The 27,861-nt window shown below is 47.1% G+C and overlaps 1 protein-coding gene across 4 annotated transcripts in view; it reads right to left on the bottom strand.

The window, feature by feature from the left end:
• Positions 1-22,286, bottom strand: part of ADAM19 (ADAM metallopeptidase domain 19) — a 37,404-nt gene extending 15,118 nt beyond the window's left edge. Inside the window, exons 1-9 of one of the 4 annotated variants that reach the window (XM_080398617.1) lie at positions 22,105-22,286; positions 19,079-19,158; positions 16,364-16,434; positions 6,554-6,632; positions 5,456-5,532; positions 3,605-3,797; positions 3,094-3,159; positions 1,705-1,776; positions 707-873 (exon numbers count right to left, since the gene is read on the bottom strand). In XM_080398617.1, coding sequence (XP_080254743.1) covers positions 707-873; positions 1,705-1,776; positions 3,094-3,159; positions 3,605-3,797; positions 5,456-5,532; positions 6,554-6,632; positions 16,364-16,434; positions 19,079-19,158; positions 22,105-22,159 — 860 coding nt within the window. In that variant the 5' untranslated portion in view covers positions 22,160-22,286. The other 3 variants (XM_080398614.1, XM_080398616.1, XM_080398615.1) reach the window with 3 other exon arrangements.
• Between the last annotated feature and the right edge of the window lie 5,575 nt (positions 22,287-27,861).

Raw genomic sequence — 27,861 nt, 5'->3', positions numbered from 1 at the left:
GCGAGTCAGAATTCTGCCCGGTCTCTGCCAGCAGGTACAGAGAGCCCTGGAGATTGTGCTCAGAAGATGACCAGATGAAGATGAAATACAGTAATGTTAAAGGGGGAAAAAAACCAACCAAACAAACAAAACAGGGGAAAAGGCATTGTGTCTCTACACTTCAGTCCTCTGACTTGCCCCTGTTTACTGGCAGATGAATTACCGTGGAGGAGGTAAGGAGGTCTAAGAGCTGCTGCAGATTTTTCTTCCAATGACATCTGCATTTGCTGGCCATAGCTACTGGCCCTAACGAGATCAGCAGGATGAGTCACAGACCATCAGCTAGCCTCCAGCACCATGTCCCCTGTGCCTCAGCGGGATGAGTTGGGAATGAACGCCTTCCGCAAAGAGCTAAGTTCCCCTTTACAGGTTTGGCTTATGGGTCAGATTTTCTTGAAGTTTTACACACAGCTGTGACAGATCATGTGCAGTTGCTTGTGATAGGGACACACAATAAGGCTGATGCGTTTTGGTGCGTGTGTAGTGAGCGGGCTGCATAGCCGCCACCTCCACTTTTCCCAGTGATGGGTGCCAGAGCTCAGTGCTGGCTGAGTGGCTTCTACGTCAACCTGCCACTCTGAATCTTAGAACAATATAATCTTGCACACTGCTCTCCCACCCACCCACCCCACCTCTCAGAGTCAGGTTATTTCAGAAGTAAACTTACGTGATTAGTTGGGCATTATCGTGTTTTCTGTGCACCCGCTCCTTGCTACTCCAGGCCAGAAAGGACTTCAGGGTGGAGTAAGGATTCTCAGTTACATCACATTTATTCCAATTGCTCCAGATCTCCAGCCCCACCAAGGCAATCCGGATATTCAGGGATCTGTAAAACTAAGATACAAGAATGAAAAGAGATGAAAAAATGAGCACCATTAATTTATTTTACTGTGTTTAAAATCCTGACTATAAACTCTGCTAAATGCTACTACAGATACACCTGTCCAGAGAAAATGGTCCCTCTGGAAGTGCACTGCAACTTGGTGCTACAGCTCTGCAGAGTAATGTGCACCACCCACAAACCTAAACTCAGCCGAACTAGAGACACTGAACTTTCATTTTGAAATCAATAACAGAGATAATCTACAGAAACAATGACTGGAGACTGACACCATGTCTATCTTTAGATATATCAAAATTCCTGAAAGGAGGAAGGAAATAATCTGCTGCCCACGTCAAGTACAAACAGAACAAGTCTGGCAGTGGAGTCAGGGGAGTGGTGGAAGGAGTTTAAGGGGAGAAGGGGAGTATGAAGGGAGAACTGAAAAGTAGTGAGGTTTACTTCAGCAGCATTGCGTACCACTGCGAGGACGACCTCTGAAGGCTCCTTCCAGCCCTGCCTGCCAAGATTTCCACAATTTGAAGTGAATAACTTAGTCCCTTGTCCAAAAACGTTATTTAGGTGACACAGTTAATACAGAGATGTATTAAAACACAGAGATGCTCATGCTAGCTCCAAGGTAAGGAACGGAGATTCTCCCACCCCATCCCTGATGTCCAACACTGGAATTGTTTGGCAGATGCTCTCCACTCCCCGAGTCACTGGGGAGCACTGCTGAAACATCATTCTCTCCCCCAAGACGACATTCCTCCTCTGTTGCAATTAATTCCTGTAATTCATGATTCGACCTTTGCTTTCCTCATTTCACACACACCTGATCTCACCTTATCTACGTAATTAGCAGCCTCCACTAATTTAAGTCTTGTTGCTTCGATGCTGAAGTGATTCTTCTGAAACTGAACAAAACGAACATGTCAGGCAGCACAGAGGCAGCTAGGAAGAGCTGAAATGAGTTAAAACAAGTCACACTACTCTGGGAATAAGAGGGTAACTATGAAGTGAAAACACTAGGAAGCCCGAAAGCCTTCCTTCACCGTACATCTGAGTATAAGCTGACCCATACCTGTATATTCAGAATTCTTCCCTGGCATCCCACTGTAGCGGTGTTACTCAAGTGGTATTAGTAACACAGTGGAGCAACCCAAACCTACCAGACTCCCCCAGAGCCAGAGGCTGACAAAGAACTAACAAATGTGCCAGGTAAAATAAATGGTAACATGACTTCATGTCTGAGGTCAAGGCTACTGTAGTGCTCATCCCATCTCACTCACCCAACAAATTTGTCTATTTGAAACCACCTGGCAATTAATGAGTTAATTTTCGCAAACCATTTGAATCAAGGAATTGGAGTTGCAAAGCATTTCGATTTTTGTTTAACAGATGACAAAACCTGGGACATTTCTTCTAGCGAGGAAGACAGTAAGGGCAATTAACGACACTGTGAGGGCATCTACCCCAGCTTGTCTAATCAAACGGCGAACAACATATGGCAGTTCCTGGGTATAATGTGTTTTCTCATCGCTTCCCTGGTATCCTGCTGCCTAACAGAGACACCAAAATAGGTTCTGCCTCTTTAGTTTTGTTCAGAATGTTGTAAATTATGAATAGGACCAGCCTGGCTCCTGTCTGTGCTGGAGATTAAATGATCAGCAAAACACTACGCGGTTTCCACTGTCAGTAAGTACGTCTGGCATGCTGTCCAGGCTGGGGATGGGGGAGGGATTGCTGACTTCACTTCCAACCCTATTCCTATGATCTGGAGCCTTAAAAATGTGTATTTATGTATGTGCTACCAGCTCAGAGCAGAGGCTATCACAGTTATCTTCTCTAGAGATTAAGTGTACTGCAGAGTCAGATGGACGTCGTTCCTGGAGACTCACGAGTCACCCCTAGGCTGAAGGCAGTCTCTCCCACCAAGAGATAGGGCTGACCACTGGTGCTTGGGAGGCCAGAGCTGACCTCCCACCCTAGTCCTTCATCCAGATCACAACCTGCATCTCTCCCCTGGCCAACGGTGGCTGACAGCGGTGGCAGGGGGGTCACGGCTGCTAGGACAAAAATGACCAAGACACAGCTCTCCCTGGTGGGGGTAAGACCATTGGGATGGCAAGAGGAAACCTGCTGAGTTCCAGCTGCCCCCAGGAGACGCTGCAGGTGGGAACCTCGCCCTGGGCCCAGGGCTCAGCTGGTATAAACATAAGCTCATTTCTTACCTCTGCATAATCTGCCACGAGCAGAAGCTCCACGTACTTTGTAGCCTGCAGAGCCTCCCGTTTCACCTGTAGCGGCAGCAACACAGATTTACTTTCCCAAGATCCCCCAAGAAAGTCCTTGCAAAATATATGTACAGCTCACCCAGTTCGTTTTCCGCTGGCCATTCACCCCACCCCATCACACACAGGGACCTCCAGATGTGACTGACTCAGCTACAGCAAGAGCCCACGCGCCTGTCCTCAGCCCACCCACTCGTTCACGTATCAGGTGCACAGACCTGTGCAGGAGCAGCTACAGCCCAGATTCCTCGTGCTGCACAGTGGTTCCCAACACTCATTTATTTCCCTGCTGGAGCCACTATTTGGCAACCAGCTTGCTACAAAACCTCTTAAATATTGTCCTTCATTTAACTTTCTGAGCTATGCTCCTGGAGAACAGCAGGCTCTTCAGGGTTGGAACAGGTGGGAAATTTGGAGCATCATGCATGGACCCCATTTGAGCCCTGCTCACCCTCTGGTGGGGTGGTTTCATCCCAGCTGTGAAGTCCCTGAGCCAGTCTCCAGCTGCATCCCCAGTGCCCTGGTAGGCACAGGCTCCTCTCTGCAACCTCAGATCATCCAACCTGTAAATCAAGTGCTGGTTTGGGCTGTCGGGAGCCGGCTCTAAGATATAGCTGGAATTGCTGCTCAGTACAATAAGTCCTCTGTTGAAATGGGAAATAATAAGAAGGAAAGTTAATTACTATCACAGCTACCAGAGACAAATCGTCCTGCTGCTGCCGAGTTCCCGCCTGACCCTGGCAAGGCACTTATCCTTACCAGGCCATTTAGTTCATTAATAAAAAGGATGGGAGTATTTTGAGTTCAGAGGGGGGAATCCCTGAGCTTGCATATATTAAAATCTATTCAGAGGGCCTCAGACATTCAATTAAGGGGCTATTGGAGCATGTGCTGCAACAGTGCTAACCTGAGAAGTCTGTTAAAGTACAGCTTTCTCTTTAGGGGCAGTGGAAGCTTTTCAACCTGTTAAAGACAAATTTATTCAACTGAACTGACCTAGAAAACGCGAAGACTTTGTTTCTCAAGAGAAAAATACAAAATGGAGTGCTCTTTAAAACTTGCACATAGCCGTATGGTTCTGGTTTTCTCAATGCATGTGTTACGGCCAGGTTCTGGTTTTCCCAATGAACATGTTACAGCCAGGAGAGCTGGAAATCTGTGTTTGATGCCCACTGGAAGATGTGTGGCTCGATGGGCAGCACATCTCCCTGTGAAGGCTCAGAGTGAAAACACCCACACGTGCTCAGCTCCCATGCAGTAAGAAAATTATATCGAGGACTTGCCAGCACATGCTGACAGCTCAGGGGTGCAGGAACCCTACTGCATGTGCACACCAAGACACCTCGGTCTCCTCTGAAGCTGGAAGGCAGAGCCTAGGGAAACGCAGGCTGGCAGAGCAAGGCACACCACCTTTAACTACTTTTGCTTTTGGATTATTTCCTGCAAGCCACAGGTGGCTGCACTGTCTTGTTTATCTCACTAGGCTCTTTGGCCGGTGCTATATTCACTTAAGATGTCTCAGGTTTGCTTTGGCATGGGCTGTTTCCTGGCTGGAGCTGGTCCCATCAGCACAGCTTCCAATCAGTGCTTTGGAGCAGATGACCACTAACATCAATAAAGGCCATGTGGTGTTTTGGACCACAAACTCTGAGCTGGTGTAAATGAATGCAGCAACTTGGGTCACCACGATCCATTTCATTTACTCCTGCTGAGGATACAGACCGTCTTTTCCTGCCAAAGGCTCCATTACTACCAAAGCGAAGGTTTGAAACGCAGAACACACACAAGCGCCGCACCACCCAGAAAGCAGAAAGTGGGGGTGACAACCCAGGAGGAAGTTCAGACTTGAAGACTTTGCCCCAAAATGCACACAGAAACTTGCCAGTTGCGAGTGACTGGGAGAAGGAGCTAGGTCCTGCATTAGAGTATTGGGCTGGGCTGTGGCCAGTGTCCCTGTCTCTGTAACAGATGCAGCCCTGCGTCACTGACACGAGAGCCTTTTGCTCCAGTGGACTCCTGAATTAAATTCCCTTATTGCACAAGTCCACATTGCCAGCACAAAGGGGGAAGGGGGCTAGGGGCTGGCTAGGAGGCCACGGTTACTAATGACACCCAAATGTCTGCATTTCCCCTGCCACGCTCCCTTTTACACCCAGCTCTCTCAGCCAGCTGGCATTTAAGATCAGGTCTGTCTGAGCAGAAAAAATACAGCAACCAGGCTGCTGGGGAGCAGGGCCGGCGTGGCAGCACACTGCGGAGCTGAGCAGAGCATCCTGCAGCCCCGGCACCACCAGGCACTTACCGCAGCCCTCGGCACGTGCTGAGCATGACACTGGAGCGCTCCCAGCCCCTCACCACCCCGTGGTAAAAGCAGTGGTCCTGGAAGGCAGAAGGGAGCAGGGTTGGCAATGCCGTTTCAGGATGGCCACGCGCTATATTTAGGCATTACTGAGTCCCTTGTGAGTACTGCCGATACTCCAGTAATTGTTCTCTTTCCACTGCATTTGGTAGTTGATGATTGTAACTGAATCTCTTAAGTCTGCATCGAAATTTAGCCTTTGAGCTGCCACGCATGGTCTCTGCAAGCGCATCAAACGGCTCCTTGTTGCCAGTAAAGATTGAGAGCTCGGAATCCCCAAGGAAGCAACTCGGATGGCTGCAGCATTAGGGCCGATGCAAAGCTTTCTGCCTGTAACAGAAGCTGCCCACCGATGGCAGCTGGCCCTGGGTCGGGCCCCAAAGGACGTGCCTTCAGCCCCAGAGAGGGTGACACCATGGGCAGTGGGCAAGTCCCTGTTCTGGGGGCTCCTGGCAAGACAAAGGCAGCCTCTGGCAGGGACAAGGAGGCTTTGGGGCAGAAACGCCAACGTATTCATCACATCGCTTCCCCTCACCCCGGGGCAGCATTAGTAAAGATGATCTCATGGGATTTTTATCTTTTATTTTTGCATTGCAACCAATGCACATCTTTGTGCTGGTGCAGCGGAGAGTCAGCCAAGGACTGCGTGAGATCGGTAATTTATGGGATTTTTACTGAACAGGAGCCAGCTTACACGGGCTGGTTCTCCCGAAAGCTGGGAACGTCCCCAGCATGGAGCACCCAGTGGCAAACAAAAAGTAAGAGGATGAGCAGCAGGAGGAATAAACAATTCCCCAGCACCCAGAGAGAGGGAATCAATGCTGGCAGCTGACCTTGGCTTTCATAATGGAGCTCAGGTGAAACAGTAAGATGTTTTTACCATTTTGGGGGGATGGAGACACCTCCTCACTGGAACATCCCAGGTCAGAAAGCTGGACTGACCTCAAAGAAAGGCTCTGGAGAAAGAAACTCACCCGTTTCTCTGGACCCCCTGCCTGGTCTCCGCTGCATGCTGCAGGAGGGAAAGCAGTCTGCACTCACCGTGTGGGTCAGAGAGATGCTCTGGGTTTGTCCAGTCTGGCTGTAATGAGTCTCAGTGTAGCTTGGCGCAAACAGGTTTCTGTAGACATGGCAGAAAGGGTGGGGAAAAAAAAAGAAAAAAAAAAATACTTTCTTTAAACCTGGGTTTCTGCTTCTTAGGTGTGCTAGAAAATCATCTAGATTTTCAGCTCTTTCTGAAGTCACTATAAACATCCCTGTTGCTGTGAACCACCACTGTGGACCTGGGGCAGTTGCTATTTGCTGCCTGTAGTGCAAACCCAACTGCAACACACTGAGAGGGCAGGTGGGAGGCAGGTACGTGGGACACCGGCTGTGCCATGTCGCTGCACCGTGTTGCGGCAGGACGGGCACCGCAGGCTGTGGGTGCTCCCTGCGCAGAGCACGCTGTAACGGCAGGGGGTCAGAAGGTGGAAGGATAGCTGACCTTCCCACAGCCATCTATCTGCTGCCCTGGCAGGAGGCGAGTGCTTCTCATGGAGCACATGCACTTCTGAAAGGGTGCAGCCAGCCATCTTCCTAAGTGCTCTTCCAAGCACTTTTAATTTAATTTCAAGCACTGTAAAATTGAAATAATAAAGGAGAGCCTGTCCCTGACTTCAATTAGGTGCCAAGATCCAGTTCCAACAGCTGCAAGTGAACAACTCAATTTTTATGTGAGGACTTTAAAAAAAGAAAACAAAACAAAACAGAAACCCAACATCGTCATTGTCCCTTTAATGGGTACAAGTCTGTGTGCAGTTTCCTTTACCACTGCCAAGTTATGCCCCAGATATACTGGGATGAGATTCAAAGCAGCAAGCCCAGCGTAGCAAGCACACCACAGGCCAGTTCAGGACACATCTGGGCACTGGTGCGAGTTCTCAGCTCAGACCCAGACTCTCTTCAATGCCCAAATCTGAGTATAATTATAAACCAATCTGCATCTGCACTGCAACTTCTGCCCAGAAGCCGATTCACATCTTTGTCCTAGGAAAATGCTGATTCCTCAGTTTGCATTTGTTCATGTCATATGCTTAAGTGTCATGTCTCACTTAAATAGACAATATTCTCCCTGTCTTCAGCCCAGGATCAGACCAAAAGTCTATAAAAGGAGCTCCTATGCACTAAATAGTAAGCGTTTTGATTTTGTTCCAGAGGAAACAGCCTTCCCCTTCTTTTTAAACATCTGTATTCGCTAAACAGTGATGTAAAAAAGTACAGCAAGTCAAAATGTGGGCCAAACCAAGAAGGTCATATCCTGTGTCCAACTCAGCAGCCATAAAATGTAGGTTTAAAACAGTTCTTTTAAGCAGCAGTTTCACTTCTGAAAATTTGCAGAAGGCTCACAGAACATGCCCCATCTAGGAAACACCCTTCTGCAGCAACCCCGCGGTGCAGTCAGGCCACCGAAGTGCCACGAGGATGCCGTGTGCATCCTGGGCAGAGCGATGCCTGCGACACTACAGCTGCAGTTCAGTCCTCCCGCATCCCTGTTCAATGCATTTCATGCACCAGATTTTTGAACTATGACCTTCAAGAAAGCAAGAAAGAAAAGGTTTTCTTCTTTTCTTTGCTTCAGTTCTTTGGGCTGGATGAAGAAAGCTGTATTGAAAGCAAAACCAGATATTTTTCCATCTGTCTTGGTTTTTGCTACGTGGCAGGCAGGTCTAATCTACCTTGAAAGCTTCTCTGTTTAAACAAGGGATTGGGTGCTTGTGACATCTAATTAAATTAGGCCAGAAGAACAGGAAACACAACCTTTTATCAAAGTATTTGCAAGGTGTTCCCCCATCCAGCATCTAAAGGCTCAGACACTCAACAAAGTACCGATGGCTTTGTGTCAGACAAAACTGTGCGCCTGTGTTGTATTTCATAGCATTTGATGTCGGCAATACAACACCCTTTATCTCTACTTTCAAAGTTCACTGTAGTTCAGGAAAGCTCATTTTGTTTCTTTCTGATGTGTTAATTCTCATCTCTAGATCCTGTCAGTGATCAGAAGGCGAGATTGCTGTGTTCAGCTATCTCCAATCTGTAAACTTAAGATAAGCACAGAAGCACCATCCCACAGAAAATAATTCTGTTCATCTCCCTGACTGCAGTAGCTTGCTCAGCATGAGGCTGCGAGAAACAAATGTTTAATCAACAGATTGCATTAACTCACAGGAAATTGCCTTGAGCAATGTGCTCTGGCAGGTATCTGCTCTGTGTAAGACTCATCTCGAGAGCAGACAGCAAACCAGTGTACATCTGCCCAGCGCCACTAAAGCCAGAATCAGACACCGGCCTGTGGATTTCCAGTAGCTGAGGCTCGCACAGCCTGTTTGTTTCACTCCCAAACAAGCACGCTTATGTTTTCTTCTTGCTCCTTTATTCTTGGAAAGCATTCACTATGAATAGCTGTTTTATCTCTCTTCCAGCATTCACCATGAAACTCCTCAGTGCTTTGACTCCTGCCCACCCCAGTGCCGAGCCAGGCCACGCTGAGCACCACAGCCCAACACACCAGGTTTCAGGGCACAGGATGATGCCACACAACACACAGTGCATGCACACCTCTTCCTGCCTGCAGACCCAGGCTCTAGCCCCTTCTACAGTGGATTAAGGAGCTGAGAGGTCTGCTTGACTTTTTAGGGATGCTTAAGCAGCTGCTGAGCTGCAAGCATGCATCACCCGGCCGAGCAGTGCCATATAACAATTTCCAAGCCTCTCTCCACCAGCTGACTCCTATCCTACATCGCAAGCTCCCTGTGAAAAATCCAGCTTCTTATTCTGATCTCAGAAGAGTTCTGTTTTGAAGACCCTTCCCTGCCTTAACAAGGGGAGCCCTGGGGCTCTTGCAGCATTGCTGAGGGCAGTCACAGTGCATTGCACAGTGCATGGTGGGGAGGGCAGTGAGGAAAGAGGAAAAACAACAGGACATCTTGCAACACCCCTGGGGTGCTATCTCACTTTGGGCCTGTGAACATTCGTTCCCAGCCCAACTCACTTCCTCAGCTAGCATCAAGCTTTCCACCAAACTGTAACTAAATAGGAAAGAAAGCTTCTTTCCATCTCAGGATGCACCAAAGTTACCAGCCAGCCCTGTCCCTCTTCTCCACATGTACCTGTTATTGGATAAACAGGAGAGATTAATGAGACACACATACCCCAAAACCTTATCTGCCATCATTTCAGGACAGCATCACTGCCAGGCCGAGGAGCTGATTCCAGGGGAGTCAGTCCTGCAAAGCACTGATGGACATGCTTCATCGTTTCCAGAAGAGCACAGAGCTTACCTCCTTGCTGGAGAAGGAAAGCCTGGGAAAAACAGCCTAATTTGATCCTTTCTTCTCTGTTACATTCTATGTCTCGGTGACTAACTCTCCAGCAGCTCAAGATGAAGCTGCAAAAGCTTGGATGCAAAATAACATCATTTAAAGGCTTCTGAGATCGAGTCAGGCAGCTGGCAGATTGCTAGCACACATCATCTTCCTAAAAGGCAGCATGGAGTCCCTCATTAGAGTAGTTATCAGCATGAAGAATTGATGAAGTCAGAGGAAAAGCTGGTTTTGGATGGAAGCACTCCCCTTTGCTAAACCTCGATCACAGCTGCAGCCACATGGGGCTGTCTGAGGCCAGGGCGTGCTCCGCAAGAGACTCAGGATGTTCTAGAGAAGCCCTCACACCTTTCCAACAGCGACCAGCTTTCGGCAACATCAGTTGCTCCCCGAGATCTGGCTCGGCATCCAGCTGAGGGTGGAATAGCCTGCTCTTGGCAGGGTTTGTTCCCCAGCAAGCCTTGGGAGCCAGGTTAAATAGAAGCGAGGAAGCCTAACAAAGAGTGGCTCGGTGCCATAATGTACAGATGGCTTGAGGCTGTTTCTGCTGATGACCGACGCGGAGTGATCTTGGTCCCGCTCCAGCCTGTCAATGATATCGTTGTCTGAAAAAAACCCCACTCCACACGCCGCCGTGCCGCTCGCGGGGCATCCCTCTGCTCACCGCACAGAGACGCCGTGCCAGGGAGGTCACCTACTGCGCACGCCAGCCGATGGCATTCGGCAGGAGAGGCAGGATGAGGGTGTGGGGCCAAACACAGCTTTCTCAGCCAGAAGCTGCCCCTGCAGCACTTGGAGATGGTGCAAAGCACAGCCTCCAGCTCACCCGGCTGCTGCAGAGGGGCAGAGAAGCAGCAGGGGGCTGGGGGGCTCCCCCCATGCACACCCAAACACTCCCAAAAACAGAAGGAAAACTGGGGCCTTTCTCACACGACTATGTTCACTCAAGGGAGTGCACATTTCCCAGCCACTCTGGGGAACCTCGCGCCTCTTTTCCTGATAAACGGGAGCAGCTTTCTCTTGCCTGTGAAACACCATTTGTCAGCACAAGCCCAAGGGGGGCTCAGAGCCTCCCACCCCAGGGGACCACCGTGATCATGCTCAGTGCCACCAGCTGGAGGGAGGTCACCCACAGGCACCAAGAGGGCCCCGGCAGCACGCTGGTGCTCTTGCTAATTGGAGCAAGAGGGAATTTTTTTTATAATTTGGTCCCATTAGCAACTTTGTTTGGGTTCATTTTACAGAGGGGCTAAGTCCACATGGACAGCTGCCAATTTAAAAACACCCATGAGTAGCTAGGAGACAGACACATTTTTTATTTCCTCCCAAAAAACTAACGCCAAACGGTCCACGAAGCTCTCGTGAGAAACACGAACTCCTAATTTTTCAGTCAAGGGACCAACAAAAGTGAAGCCTGCAATCTTTTACATCTCTTTCCCTGTCCCTTTCCTCAAATCACAATAAATCTGTCCAGCCAGGCTGCCAGCATCTGGGGGTGGAGGGAATTGATTCTCCCAAGAAAGTTTAGACATAAGATTTCCATCTACAGTCTGTGGTCCCACTCAATTGCCTCTCAACAGGCTCCAAGTAGGGTAAGAAGGGGAATTTGACCCCTTATCTCCCAGTTACTTAAATGTTCCCTAAAGTCAGAATTTATTATCAAAGCCTGATGCGACCCCATCTTGACCACCACCAGCACATGACCCATGACAACACAAGCGGCCAGGCCTGCTTTCTGTATCCACCACTAGTGGGAAATTGGAGATTTCACCTCTCTGGAATCCTCCAGCCAAAACCTGGCACTTCATAAAATTAAGGAAATCCAAACTTTTTTTTTTTTTCTTGGTGAGTTTCATCCAGACAAAGCCTGGAGCTCTTCAGCTCCCTTCCTCAAGAGCCTTTGCTGATGTATCTGAGAACATGTTTGTTGTGTGAAAAGCAGCAGTCTGGAAGGGGAAAGCAGCTTCCCAGCTATTGAGGTGGAACTAAGCTAGCTGTTTGTAAGGCCTGGGAAAACAGCACAGCCGACAGGCTCTCCATCCCCTTCTGCCATCCACATCATCTGCAACATTCACTGCATAAATCACCTTAGAGGACCCAAGTCAAATTTGTCACATAGCCCCTTGGCTTACCAATGGGACCCATAAAACTTGCCTGGAGAGGAAAAAGGAAATAAAATAAATGGAAAACTGGTTGATAAGAGTCAGTGTGCAAAAGATGTCAAGGGCTCCATTTCCTTGTCTCTTCCTCTTTGCCCTGCACAGAGATGTCCCTGAGTATCCCAAGGGAATCAGGAGGCTGAGAAGCAACTATGGCTTTCCAGGTCCCAACCTTGTTTTTCTGATAACTCCAAGAGACAGCAGAGCAGGATAAACTCAGTTTCCCTCCTTTACTTAACCCTTAACCCCCTCCCCATGCAGGAAGCCCATTAGACACCGATGATATGAAGCCCATCGGTGGAATAATCTCATATATCCTTCCTGCTCAGAGGCGGGCAGCAACCTCCCCTCTTCTTCGCTCAGTTGATAGAAAAGGCCCTGGAAATGAGCAAAAGCAGGAAACAATGAAATACAAGTGACATCCAGCTCTCTTATCGCACCGCTGAGAGCAGCGAGCCGGGCGGGAGTGCTTGTCGCCTTCCCAGGTGGGGTCAGAAGAGACTGGAAACGATACCACACCCCATCAGATCCGCCTGCCTATAAATAGCTGTCTGGATTGCTCCCGAGGTCAGACCAGGTGAGCTTTGGATTTCCTTCGCAGTGTCCTCGGTTGTTGCACATCTTCCCTGGGGCTCTGCCATCAAGTGCCCCGCGCCATCACAGCGGCTGCGGGCAGGCAACAGCCAAAACACACAGCCAAAACGTGCAGCTGTGCCCCACGCTGCCCATGGGATTCACCCACAGGCAGGGACATCCCCTGGAGAAGCCTCCACTACCCCTTGCAGCTGAGGGGTCCTCTCCCCATGACGGATACAAAGAGGAAAAGAAGAGGGAGGAAAGTCTTGATACTCCTCCTGCACTCAGGTGAGAAGACAAATTCCACGCAGGTTTTTGCTGTGCAAGTATGAGCTGTCCTCTTCACCAGAAAGAACAGGCTCACACCAGGCAGCACTGCCACACACATTCAGAGCATCTCAGCATCCCCTCCCTGCTTGGCTGAAAGCTGCTTTTTATTAACAAATGCAAATGCCTTTTAAAAAAAGTCACTTTTCATCCAAGGTTTGCAACTCAGATTCTTCCGTTCCTAAGCCCCAGCCAAATTTAAAGCTGCTTTATAGGCATCTCTCCATATATTTGTTGTTTGTGCAGCTTTGAGCTTTCCAATCCTGCAGCTGCAGGACATGGTTTTGAGTCATTTAAAACAAGCCCCAGTTGTTTGGGGGATATACTTTTGTCATTATTCAGAAACGTTAACCAGTGTTGTGACCTCTGCTTGGAATTACAGTGGGGTTCTGCCTTCTTATCAAACTCCTGAGCAGTAAATAATGCAATATTACGTTGACTGCTAATGCAATAATTGTATTCGTAGATATACGAAGCCCAAACTCAGATGCGTGGCAACCTTATTACAAAATACAGAGTTACACACAGCTCTGAGGAAAGATACGCAATCATTTCTGTGTTTCACCTCTGGGGATGAACACAATGTCCTGCTCATATAGAATATGAAATCACAGGCTTGGCATGAACATTTCCTCCACGTACTGAAAACGGCACGTTTCTTCCAGAGCTAGTGCATCCCTACCAAAGCCGTACACATTATGAGTCTTTCACCACCCCCACCTCTTTCAAAGCAAGCTCATACTCTCATCAGTTTTTCCTCTCCATAAGGAGAGCGGTGAACATGTTAACAAGGCTGCCTAATCCACCGAGAACATCACAACCGTTTCACTAGCTCGGTATACCTACTTTCTAGTTTTGGGAACCACCGAGTAAACCATATCCCAACCAGACCTGGATTGTACCAATCATTCCATGCTTTCTTTGAGCGGTGCGAGTCTGGGATGTGGGTATGAGAATAAACCAGGAGCTAGGCAGATGCCTTCACACGCCTGTGCTGAGCCTGGGGACACGGGGAGCAAAGCACCAACCTCAGCAGCAAAGCTGGTTTCCAGAGGCTCCTCTAAGCTGTATCTGTTAAATGACCCAGAACTCCAGGGCTTATTTTAATTCAAAAAGCCCCAAGTACCTTCCTTAAAGTTGCAGTTCTGTTCTACCCACTTGCATGTGAACATGAAACCAGAAGCATCCAGGTGTCAAACAGCTTTGAAGGGACACTTCCCACTTAAGGATTTCACCTCTCCCTTGTCTGGGTGCCCAACAAACCCTTCAGAGGAGTCACTGATGCTGCAACTACTCAGCACCCAAACCTCAGGCTCCCCGATAAGATAAGCGGTAGCAGCGGTGAGCTCCTGGGTGCTGTGGAGCAACACCAGGCTGGGAGCCTGAGGAGCCAGGCTGGACGCTGCCTCGCTGCATGCTTTGACAAGCTGAAGCAATTTGCCTCCACTTCGAAGTGCTCTATGGATGCTGGTAATTACAACATCCACAGGGCTCCCAGGGACTTTGTGTTTTTGTTTGCTTCATCGTTTCTCTTTTGAGTGTCTCTAATTCTGCACCTTCACAAGTGTGTGAGAAGTGGTGGCTCTCCAGAACCACTCATCTAATTAAGTTCAGAGTTGCATTTTGGGATTATACCATCACCGTTTCCGAACAAGGACTTGAGGCCTGGCAAAACTCCCATGGGAAGCACTGCTATCTATGAATCACTTGCATTTTCCACAGAAAATAAAACTAGAAAACTTCAAGCCCCTTGCTGTATTTCATCAGTCCCAGTGAGGCAATTCATCCTGCAGTGGAAGTGTGTGCACACACACTTCAGCCTGTGTATATACATCTCAACAAATGAAAATGCATTTCAGGAAATAAACACAATAGAAACCTTCTATTATTACAATTCTGTTTACTAACACCAGCAATGAGTTTGTCTGCACTGGAAGTAGCACGGCACCGCTCCCGCGAGGCACCTGGAGGTTACATCACCATGCTCAGAGCACAAGTGGATTAATTGAGCAAGGATCCTTGTTCTTGCCAGCTTCTATTGTGCCAGAAATAAATTCACCTTTGCATAGCGACTGCAGAATATGCAAATCCTGACATTCCTTCCACCAGGAAGGAGACCCCCCCAGCAGCATTAGCAGCAATGCTGCTTCCAGGTTCAGCTCAGACTGGCACCGCTGACCGCTCTCACCAGCAACAGCTGTTTTTCCTGCATTAGACAGGACTGAGTTAGCAGTGCTTATTGTGCCTGGCCTCTTCTACCACTTCTCTATTTTCCCAGATGCCAAACCACACAGAATTTATAGCTGTTCTATACAGGTGCATGCCTGCCTGAGAAACGTGTCCAGCTTTTGCAGCACTGGAACTCCAGCAGCGTATGTGGCCCATAATAGAAAACACCTCGTAGGCTGCACTCGCCTTTCGTCAGCCATCAGATTTCTCTCTTTACAGCAGACAATGCCAAGAAAAGTCTGGTTTTCCTCCAAAACACCCTGAATATCATTTAGGTTTATGTACTGACATCAGAACTAATAAGATCTTCTGACATTTCACTCTTGAGGAAGGAAAGCTGAGCCCCCAAGCTCCGTGGTTGGGATATCCATACAATAAATTTAAAAATATAACCAGGGTTTTTATTCCAAGGTTATTATCCCTACTGATTCTAGTAGACAAATATTTGGTTGTGTTTCCATAGATAAATCTTCAGACCCATTTAAAAATAAAACAGCAACAGTGCAAGTGGACTGCTTAGCTTATTGCAGCCAGATTTCCAGCTGTTGTTCCACCACTGGAAACTAATGTTTCACAGGGCAGAAAGCCTCTGCAGCAGCCTCCGGACCAGAATCCTTCTACCTACCTCAATCTCCTGCAGCTTCAGCTGAATTCAATATATATCATACACTATGATACCACACAGCATTGCTGTATCATGCCTGAGAGGAGGTTGCATTTCAGTTAATGCAAAAGCATTTTTTCGGTCCGCTTTAGCATGAAGGGCACTAATGGAATTGAAACTGTCAGATCATTTCTCCTAGGAAACGGAGCAGGACCTCTTCGGATCACAGCAAATGAAGTCCTCATTAGAGTCAGTATGACTCTTAGAGCATCAAGCCATTCAGTAAATAGTGCACTTCATATCAGCAACATTTTCTAGTTAATGTAATAAGAATTATGATGCAAAAATAAGTTTACACACTGAGGGCCAGGTCACCATCTGCTTTTTGCTGACAAAGCTCTGTTGCAGTCAGCACTGCTTGGCTGATTAACATCAGTGGGGACTCAGACCTGGAATAACCTTGAAATCCAGAAAAGGACTTCCTCATCCTGTCTTTATCAAAACCCTGAAGTCAGTGGAGGCTTTCCTGTTGACTTCACTCTAATCCTTATTCATTTTTTCAGTGAGACCCAATGCAAGACACAAGCACACTTACCCATTTTTCTCCAGTTCCAAGATGAGCTCCTGGCCTTCTGCCTTTACCTTGACTTCAGCTCTGTATGGATACTGCGTGCAAAAGAGAGAGCGCCTGTTACTTGTACATCAGAATTATGGACACACTCAGCAACAAAAATTGTTCCCCTGGAAATTGCAGATGACCTTAAAACCACTCCTCGCCTTCCTCCTATCTTCAGACCTGAATTTCTGGGGGAAGGGATGGGTCCCAGCTCCAGGCACGCTGCTGCATCCCCACGGCACAGCCACGCAGAGCTGGGAAGCAGCCAGGGACGCTGGTTGGATCCCATACCTGAGCTCATGACCCTGGTGTATCGGGAGGAATAGTGGGCTCAGATGAGGCAACAAGTCCTGGTGCTGGGGGGCTTGGTGGTGCAGCTGAGTAGGAGGGGTGTGCTGCACCCCCTTCTCCTGTACACTGTGTTCAGGACCACATGACACAACATCCCGACTTGCCCCAGAGGTTTACAAGTCAAATATATGAGTTAACGAAAGCTTCCTTTGTCATCACAGCAGAAAGACATTTTTAGGAGCCTGTTTCAGGACAAGAGGAATCATGCCTCTTCAAGAGATGTTCATGTAGCTCCGTTACTTGCACGAAATGCCAATAAAAGGCATGCAGCAGGGTCCCTTAGACGTCTTTAGGCTCTAGCCTTTGTTCAGACAGTATTTCACAGCTGCTTTTGTATTAGTCCCAGGCTGCCAAGGGACTGGAAACCATGACAGCAGCTTTCTAGCATGTTCAAGCACACAGACACAGCCCTGGTTTGCAATGTGACTACAGCTCCGAATGAGGACCCAGGACAGCCAGCTCCCCAAGACCCACTGGTGTTAACAGAAAGGACCCTCATTTCTTAGTGCAACAGCAAACACATACACTAAAACAGACACTGAAAAAATAATAATAAATCAAGAGGCCGAAAGTATAGAATATGCTTTCTAGAGGACCAAACAGAAGGGCCTCTGAAGGTCTCCAGTTTCAGTCCCCTCAAAGCAGAACCACTAGCTAAGCCATGGATTTCTGAGTCTGAGCACTTTCTCATAAAGCAAATGAATGAATGAACTCCCCAGAAGAGAAATAACCCATTTGATAAAAGCAGACTTCTCTATTCAGCTGAAAGAAAAAAAAAAATCATAAGAACTTGTGAGATTATTAACCCACTGTAATTCCTAATTCAGCATTGGAGGGGATTTTGCAGAACAGATAATTGAGAGCAAAATAAAGCAAGGCTGACTGCATGGGATGTTCTGATGAAAGACATCAGCCCATAGATACGCTTACTCGCCACTTCATCAATTCCAAGCTCAGTTACAAACTTCTCCTTTCATCAGCTCCCTGTTCATATTCTGGGTTTTGTTCATCTTCCCTTCAGTTTCCAGGACATTGCACCAGGCCCATGCAGATGATGCAAAACAAGTTGATACATTGACTATATACAACAGCTGATTCCAAGGGGCTGAGTTCAGCTTACCGAGTCACAGGTGCTCAGTACATCTCAGTATAGGTCTGCTGTTTTGCTAACTGATACGTAAGCAACAGAGGTTGCCTTGTCCCTAACTGGGGGGCTCTGACAGTCTCCATCATCATAAACTCTTCAAAAAGTTTGTGCAAACATCATTATTACTAGTAATGTACTCCCTTCTCGTTCAATAATCCCACTGCTTCAGAGCCCGCCAGTTGCTGTGTAGCTGAGATATCCCCAGCTGTACACAAGCTTTGTTAACACAGGTTTTAGAGCCAACAGGAACTTGCCTGAAACAAACTAAGTACGACCCCTGAGACCCAGCAAATTTGTGCAAGGGAAAATGCTGTCCAGATGTAGTTGGGTCACTATCAATAACAGAGAGAATGAAAACTTCCAACCAGCACTGCAAGAACATTTTAAAAAGAGAATTAAGATCAGGAGAGAGTCATAGTAGTGCTTTTTTTTTTTTTTAACATGGCACAATTAAAAGCTATATCAAGTCTCATCATAAGGAGAAGACATAAACCCCAAAATAACACCACTTATGGGGAGACACCATGATTTTTCTCTAGTATAGTATAACGCTGCAGCTTCCTTTTTCTGGTTCACAACGTAAATAACACCATCTGGATTTTCCTCTTTCATTTGATTAGGCAACTGATAACTTCTTGATTGTGGCAATGCAGAGGCTGGGAAGTCGAGCTGCGGTTTGTGGTTGAGGCTGAAGCCCAGCACCTCGGTGGGTCTCAGCATGGCTGCAGGGTGCCACACCGCTCCAGCCCCCACTTTACGGGAAGCAGGGGCGCGATCTGTCTCCACGCGTGTGGCATCTAAGCCACAGTGAGACATACCTGAGATGCTGGGTGGCTTTTCTCAGTCAAGCATCCTCACAGCTGTGACACCTTCTCCTAAAGCGGATGCCTCTACCCGGCTGCTCCCCAAGCACCACTGAGCGCATCGTCTGCCCCCTCCCCCCCCGTTTTGTTGGCACAGGGCGCAGGTGGTCCCGATGTAGGTTTTAAGGCATGGCAGAGGGCCAGCGCTTCCCAGCCGCTGGGACGATGGGGGCCAGGCACTGGAGCACCCCCCAGGCCAGATCAGCCCCCCGGGCTCGCCCCCGGGCTGCAGGTGGGCTCTCTGGCTCTTGGCACAGGGCTCAGCGCAAGCAGCAATCGCAGCCCCCCGGGAGGGTCCCGCAAACAGCACACACAGCGCTGGGCGCCACCTACCTTCTCGCTGCTGGGGGTCCCCAGGGCTGCCCAGTGCGGCACCACCACCTCGGACTGCGGCTCCGCGCCGGCCCCAGCACCTGCGGGGACACAACAGGGGCTGCTCAGGAACCCGACCCCATCCGCACCCCAAGGGGTTAAACACCCCAAAGCCAGGGCGGGAGGGGAGAGCTCCGCGCGGCTTGTAGAAGAAGCAGGAGGGTGGTCGTCCCCCCAAACCACCACCCCCCCCGGGGAGCTCATGCCGCCGGACCCTCACACTCACGGGGCGGCGGCGACAGCAGCAGCAGCAGCAGCTGCGAGAGGGCGATGCCGCAGAGCAGCCCCCGGCCCCGCATGGCTCCGGGCAGGAGACGGCGCTCCGCCGCCGCCGCCCCGCGTATAAAACCTCCGGCGCGGCTTTCCCCTCCCACCACCGGCCCGCAATCCGCCCCTGCAGCCCCCTGCCCGGGGGGTGTCTCCTCTTCTTCCTTCTCTTCTTCCTCCACCCACCCCCACCCACCCCCACACACACACACCCCACAGCACCGCGGGGATGCGCCCCGGATGCGACAGCGGCTGTGCCCGGCGGGGCGGGGTGCGGGGCTGCGCTGTGCCCGGGGCAGGGGGCAGCCCGGGCACACCCCGGGGCTCCCGCTGCAGTGTCTTTCCCCTTCCCAGCTCTTTTCCCAGCACAGAAATCCATTGTGCTTCCCTCCAAAGCTGGCAAAGAGGGGAAACGTGGTGGCAGGAAGCTGCTACATCATTGCCAAGCGGCTCCTGTAGGAGCTGTGCCATCGCTTTAGTTGCTTATTTATTTATGTTATATCTATGTGTAATCCTAACCAGTCGAACCATTCACAGCCGAACCTGTGGTTCCAGAGGCATCCTAAATCCCTCTGCACCTGGGAAATGCATTGTCCCCGGACAGCTGAAGGGCTATAGGATAGATCTTTATGTGCCCATGTAAAAGGGTAGAGGCAAAAAGATGTTCGCTGCCTCTCTGCCCTTAAGGCAGATGGAGGGGCTGGGCCTGGGGAAGGGCTTGGCAGCATCCACAGCTCATATTCCCTGTACTGCCCTTCAAGGATATATCCGCTTACTCCCATGCCGCTCCCAAAGAAGCATCCCTGTCTTTTCCTGCATCCTTCAGGGCTGAGCCACGGGTTGACATCCACACATCATCTCTTTGCTGGTCCTCTGTCCTTCAGGGAGATGAGCACCCAGAGGACTGCCAGCCACAGTGCCTCGCTGCTGGGGCAGCTCTGGTGGGGGGGCAGGGTGGCACCAGAATAGGAGAGTCCAAGTCAGTGGGGCCATGCTGACTTGGTTACCGGCCGTGAACCCCTGAGCTCCATGGTGCTGTAGATGCTCCTCACACACACTGAGCCCGTGAAAAGCAGCTGCCTTCTCATATGTCCCTGCTGTGACTCCTGCCCAGCTCAACTGCAGCTACATGAGCAAGGCTGTGAGGGCGGACTGATGTGGTTTTATGGGGTCAGCTCAGAGTGGCAGGCAAAGGCATTACCTCCTTGTCACACTCTTCAGACAGCCATCAATCTGCATTATCCATGCAACCCTTCCCATCCATCTCTATAAAGCACCTGTGTAGGTGAACCACCAGGAAACCAGCTGAAGAAATGAGGAGAATTTGCACCTGGCTATATTTCAGAGTGTATTGGTAAATCAGGCTGATAGGAAAGAAATACTCCATTTAGAATAAAGGTTCGCTAGATAATAATAATAATAATAATGACTTTGTCTCTTGTCCAGATGTTTATTTATGCTATTGAAACCACTGAGCTCTCTTTTACTGAAGGGCTTTGCTGACTCCTCCCACAGTTGCCCAAAGGAAATGTGACTGTTTCTGTTTGCAGATACCGTCTTGGCTTATGACTTGCATCTGCATCCACCTTCTCCCCCAGCACTTCATATGCTGAACCTTTGTGATCTTGTGAGGGCCACTTTGTCCCTGATATCACCCTGGCAGAGGAAAGCTAGGGCATCCTGGGGACACCTGGGGGGAACTATCAGGGTGAGCAGGCTATAAATGACAAATCAGCTGGCCTGCGACAGGTCACAAATTTTCAATGCACAACTGTTATTTCCCAGATCAAAAATCCAGGGACCAGACTTCAGCTCTTTTCTAATCATATGGAGTATCTTGAAGGGAAACCTTGTTTTTCTTTGTGAACTCCCCCATTTATTTATAGCTGCCTGTAATATAGAAGAAAACAACGGCACTGTTGTTGGTGTCCTTATTATAAATAAGTAAAAATGCATGCCAAATTTAGACACAAATTTAGCAATTCTGCTTTCATCCCTGCATAAAATTTTTGCCTGCCCAAAGGGAAACAAAATACTTTGATGAGGAACATGTATATTTGCAGTGAAAGACTGTCACAAATCTTCTCAGTGCAACAAATCTCCACAGGAACTGCTCCATATATTTCTCTAAAAGAAGATCAGGTCAAAAAAAAAAGGATAAAATGGAAAAAAAGGAGCCTTATTTTAAGATTGGTAAAATACTTAGGCCAACAACTATCTACTTGTGATTGTTGTTAGCACTCAAGTACCATACAAATATATGCAATATTTGCATGTGTTACATAGTGGTATTTTTATCTTTGGATCTTGGTAATATGAGAATTGATATCTTAATTTATAATCACTAGAAACTCCCTCCATAAAAATATAATCACAGACTGTGCAGTTGTTATATATAGTTTAATCTATATTTATATATGATATACCGCTCACATTACTGAGATGTTGTTGCATGGAAAGATTCAGGTTATTCTAGCCTTATTCACAGCGCTCAGATGTGCAACGCCACGTGCCTCTGGCAACAGGATGAGTCAGATCCTGCCTGTACCCACGTGTTCAAAAACCTCTTACCAAAGTCAGTGGGACATTTGCCTGATTCACAGAGCCAGCTCAGGCTTTCAGATAACTGGGAATTACACAGATTCATTTCCTCAAGGATCCCAGCTGCCTGATTAAATGTACCAGCTGGGAATTTGGAGGTCTGTGCTCTGTTCCCTTACCTGTTGCATCCTCTGCGGCCAGGGGACGGTCATACCTGCCAGCAGCAGCCTCCATGCAGCACCCAGAGCAAGGGCTGGTGCACGCAGTTGTTCAGTAGGCTTGAAAATGAGTGTTTCAGTTTCCCCAGGGGGAAGCTGGTGAGAGTGCTTTTGCAGTGGGGTTTCTGCACTTACTTGACAGTTTGCAAAATGATTTAACACTATTGTTGTTAGCTGGAAAGCAAAAGAGGATGATTCTCCCATTATGTTCGCAGTAAATTAGGAGTTAACCACCTGGAAGGAACTAGAAAGATCTACAGAGGGGAATGCCTGTTCAAGAAACACACTTCTGCAGAGAATGACTTGGACATGAATCAGACTAAAAGCTCAGTAATATTTTATTGGAACTCTCTTTTTAGAAATAGGACAGCTCATTGAACGAGCTGCTCTGAAAAGACTCCTGCTGGCACTGGAGAAAACGTTACCAAGAATCAAAGTTTTAGCAGGAGGAGGTAGAAGACTTTATCCTGCCGAACCTCTGCATTACAGACACTGATGAAAAATTTTGTATCTTTGGCTGACTTGAGTGGAATGTGAAATCTTCCACTTTTCAGATCATTTTTCTCCTTCAGACAACTTGAAATGATCAAAAGAGGAAGGCTGTGAAGGGAACTGGTGATTCAACAGCAAACTTCTTCATTTTGAGTCTTAACCATTGAGAACAGCTTTGGATGACTCAGAATATTCTGTTCAGCTTTGGTTTTCCACCACCCGTGTAGGACAGTGGGAATACTTGGAAGAGCCCTAGAGCAGCTGTCCTGCCAAAGAGGGAGAAACGCTGTAAGATGATCAGGTACTAGACAAGGGCTTGTCCCGATGTGCTGTTAGGGAAATAATATCAAAGCACTCCCTACACTTTTTTTAAAGGGTGGGTCACTGCTGCTACTTTTGCTTCATTCCTACAGACAAGTGAACTTAAGGGTAGAATACCCCAGCTTGATGTATCGATGGTGCCTATTCCTTCTCCCAGGGCCATGCTTTGTTCACTGTTTGTAACATCCTCTGTTTTTCAAATTCTTTCTTATTTTTCATTATAGATACTTACATATTTTGTCTAAATTTCAAGTGAAATAACAGACTGAGCTCCTATTAACCAGGTATCTGTGAGCCAGTTGACTACAATCCCCCTTTTTGAGACTACCTAATAACACTTTCCTTTAGATAAGTCTCACCTTATCTCTCCACTGCGTTATCAACATCAAACAACACTTACAGGGACATTGGATCAATACTTAAATGCATACAAACACTAACAATCCAATTATCAATATGCTTAACAAACTTTTTATCGATGTGATTAAATCCTAGAGGTATCAACCTTTTGAGTTTCATGTAAAAATCTTAGTTTATTTCCAAATTTAATTCAAATCAGTAGAAATGCATCCACTTTGATCCACATACACACAACCAGTAGTTGGTACAGTACACAGTCCCCCTTGTGAAGCTAAAAGCATATCTAAAGCCATTCAATTTTGAATTGCAATCAATGTCAGCTAATGGTCTAACTGCCTGTTGTAAAGCCACCGTAGCTCAAGCAGTTTCATTCCCACTTTTTTCTATGATTGCAGATACTTACAATAGATTTTTCTAATTCAATTACTCCTAGCCACAGAAGGAACCACCAAGCAAAAGAGTGGAAAGTTATACATCTCTCAGTGGATTATGGCCTCTTTTACATCTCTGGAAATAGGTTCTCAACCAGGCTTTAGAATGTGATTTTCACATTACTGTAATGCTCAGAACTAGTGCTCCTAATGTACATATTCCTGCCCAATTCTTTGGTAAAATTTTTCTAGCCTTTTTCCCCACAAAGCCAATACCAGCCTTTTCCTTCAGGAACAGGCCAGGAATTTTGAAAATCCCCTCCCCAATTAGTTTGGAGTGGACATTCTGGTCCCATGGACTTAAAAGACTGTCCTGGTTCCCTTTATGTGTTGGTAACATCAAGTAAAAGAGGACCGTTACCCCTTGTAGTTCATTCATTTCTAATTCTAAAAAGTCTGTATACTTGTGAAGATATAATAACATTGTTATTATTACTAATAATACAAAATACAATAAATTTTTCTCCCTGTACACAATCTAAATAAACCACTGATCTCCAATTAGTTCAGGTACAGTTCATTAACTCCATATTAATTTCAAAGGTCCAGTCTCTCTTGACTTCCACTTTTCTAGAGGGGCACTCTTCACTGGAGTATAGTGAATCCAAGAGTTTATTCCTTTTACCTTGCTTGCTGTGGATGTGATTATTAATGCCAAATATAGTCCTTTCCAGCGTTCTTTCAAAGGTTCATCTTTCCAGGTTCTGATACAAACCAGATCTCCTGGCTGGGAGGTATGTACTGGGGCGTCCAGAGGTACAGGTGCTCTTTTGTTCAGGTACCACAGCATACCTTGCTTTCCACTGCCCGTTGTCCATAAACTGCTTCCATCAGTGAAGAATTCCCCGTCTGGATTCTCTAAGGGTCTATCTTTCAGTTCCAGTTGGCTGGAATACACCTGTTATATGACATGTAGACAGTCATGTTCCAGTTCATCATTTTCATTAACGGGAAACAGGGTGGCAGGATCCAGGATGGAAGTCACTTTCAAAGTGACATCACCTTGTTCAATCAAGGATGCCTGATACCAAATCAATCTGTTCGGGGACAACCAGCAATGGCCCTTCTGCACCAGTACCGCCAGAACAAGCATGAGGCACAAAAACAATAATAGGTTGTCCCAAATTCAATTTTCAAACTTCTGTAATTAGTAAGACCGTTGCCACCACTGCTCTGAGGCGTGCTGGCCATCCCTTGCTCACTTCAACTAATCACTTAGGGAAGTATGCCACGGCCTTTTCCAGTCTCCAGGGACTGAAGTTAACAACTCCTAAGGCCACATGTTGTTTTTCATACACATGTAAAGTGCAAAGCTTACCCAGGTCTGGCAATGCCAGAGCAGGGGCCCTCATAAGTTCCAATTTTGTAGCGTCAAAGCTTTTACAGCACTCAGGGGTCCATTCAAGAATTTCTTCAGGCCCTTTGGCAGCAGCATCTGAGGGCTTAGCAAATAAACTGAAGTTTGGCATCCACAGGCGACACCACCCGGCCATTCCTAAAAATCCTCTGAATTCTTTGATTTTGGAGGGGCTATGCAGCATATTGCCTCTTTTCATTCTGTTCCTAATGTTCTCTTGCCCTAAGAAATCTCAAAACCCAGATATTCTACAGTCAGCTGAGAAATTTGTGCTTTTTCCCATGATACCAGTACCCAGCAAGTGCTTAGACATTCAGTAAGCTGATGGTGGCTGCCTGACATTCCTGTTTTGTCACGGCTCCCAGTAGGCTATCATCTACATATTGAGCAAAGTAACCGAAGAATTTTTACCTTGCCAATCTTTGCCCAATCCATTACCAAACAAAGCAGGGCTGTCACTGAATGCCTGGGGTAACACAGTCCAGTAGAGCTGAACTTTTTGTCCCATCGTTGGGTTTTCCCATCCAAACATAAAAAGTTTTTAACTCCTCTCCAGGGGTATGTAAAAGAAGGCATCTTTGAAATCTAATACTGAAAAACAGACATTGTTTTTAGATAAAGATGATAACGAGGTATAAGGGTTCGGAACCACAGGATGTACATCAACTGATGCTGATGTACATTTGATTAATTTCCCTCAAATATTACACCAATACGTAATCTTGAGTCTGGGATTTCTTAACTGGTAAGATTGGGGCATTATATTCACATTGACACTCCTTCAATAGTCCACATTGAATAAAATAATTTATTAGTGGTTCCAAACCCATCTGAGCTTCTAACTTAATAGGATATCACTGTTTTTCTTACTGGTTGTCCTCTGAGTTTTATTTCAGCCTTCGCTGGTACTGCATTCTTTGCTCTTCTAGGTTCTGTTGGTTGCCCATACAGTGGGTATTACAGCATCCAAAGTTTTCTCTGGGATGTTTACATCTCCCCATTGTTTCTTCATTAATAACCAAATCTGAGCCTTCCAAGCTGTTTCCTTTGGCAGGTATAGCTGTATTCTCTTATCAGAGAGTTATTTGTGCTCTGAATTTACACAGCAGATCTTGCCCTGAGAGGGCTAAGGGATATTCTGGCATGTAGAGGAATTTGCAAGTTAAGAGTTTTACTTCAAATTTTACATTCCATTGGTTTTAAAAATCCTTTCAAATCTCACTTCCCTGTGACCCCCCACGAGTGGCACGCAGCTGTTACTTGAAGGACCCTTACAACCAGTCACGACTGAACATGTCGCTCCTGTATCCACCAAGGAATCAACACTTTTGTTCCCCAGCTGAACTGGAATCAGATCAGCTTCAGGGGTCATCCCTTCTTGGGGAATTGTTCTTCTTTTGGGGCACTCATTTTTCCAGTGTCCCTCTCCTTTACTTACAATAGGCACATTGATTCAGACCTATGGAATTTTCTAAAACCAGTTCAGAATTCCAGCCCCGGCCTCCGTCTCTACTTCGGATATTTCCTCAATAATACCCTCACCTCTTCGCTTGCCTCTCACAGAATTCCCAGCAATTATGGCCGCTAACAAATTAGCCTTCATTTTATGATCTTTTAGTCTTTCTTTCTTCTCTACCTCATCTTGATTATTATATACTTCATAGGTTGTTTTTATCAATTGAAAGATTGTCATTCCTCCTACCCCTCCTATTTTCTGTATCTTTTTTTTTGCATCTGAAGTTGATAAGCTGATTGTTCAATAAAAAAATATATTAAACATTCTCCTATTAGTTTCATCTTCAGGCTCTAAATCAGTCCATTTTCTAGCTGCTTCACACCACCTCTTGTAAAATGCTGAGGGATTCTCATCATTTCCTTGTCTAACTTCACGTAACTTCAACACTTTCTTTGATTTTGGGACCCCATGTTGTATGCCATATTAAATCAATTGCTGATACTGTTTAATCATTCCTCTCCCAGCACCAGTATTTGGGTCCCATTCTGGATCAGTTTTAGGCATAAATCTAGCAGGGTCATCGTTAGCATTTTGCCTCTGAGTGTCTTGTTCAGCCTTTTCCAAAACCAACCGCTTTTCTTGTGTAGTAAAAAGAGTGTTTAACAGTGTTTTCATGCCACTCCAGACGGGATTATGATTCAACACAATTCATTCCCCTGATACATCTTGTGTGGATTATTGCTGTATGATCCCATTGATTTTTTCCAATTGAGTGAGTCTGAGCTGGTAAACGGGACGTGCCCAAACACCAGCAAACCTTCAACTGCCACTGCCGGCCGGAGCAGTGCCTGTAGCACCGGCGGCTGAGCCCAAGCTCTGCCTGAAATGGGAGAGAAATTTCCCCCTTCCATTTGAGGAGATGGCTCATCCGAATTAGTACTAGCCTCTTCTTGGCTGAGCAGCAGTACTGACACTTGAACATCCTCCAGCTCCTCGTTTCTCTTAATACAGCCCTTCCCAATACCACCAGCCTAACAGCACCTCTGCGTCTTCAGTTCACTTTCAGCCAACGCATTGGTACCACTCGGATTGCTCTGTAACAATTTACATTTCTTTCTTATGTCATAATTATCCCACAATGCAAAGAACAAATCATCCTTCAAATCAGTACTTCATCCCAGTTACCCACTCTCCTACAGAAAATTATTAAACACAATATTAGTATTCTAATTTGAAGTCCTATTTTCCAGCCATTTCTCACCACCACCCAACTTATACTCTGGCCACCACTTATTACAGGA

The sequence above is a fragment of the Falco punctatus genome (genome assembly GCF_963210335.1).
Source record: "Falco punctatus genome assembly, chromosome: 8".
Taxonomy (NCBI): domain Eukaryota; kingdom Metazoa; phylum Chordata; class Aves; order Falconiformes; family Falconidae; genus Falco; species Falco punctatus.
Note: the sequence above shows the minus strand (reverse complement) of the source record. Positions and strands in the feature narration are given on the sequence as shown.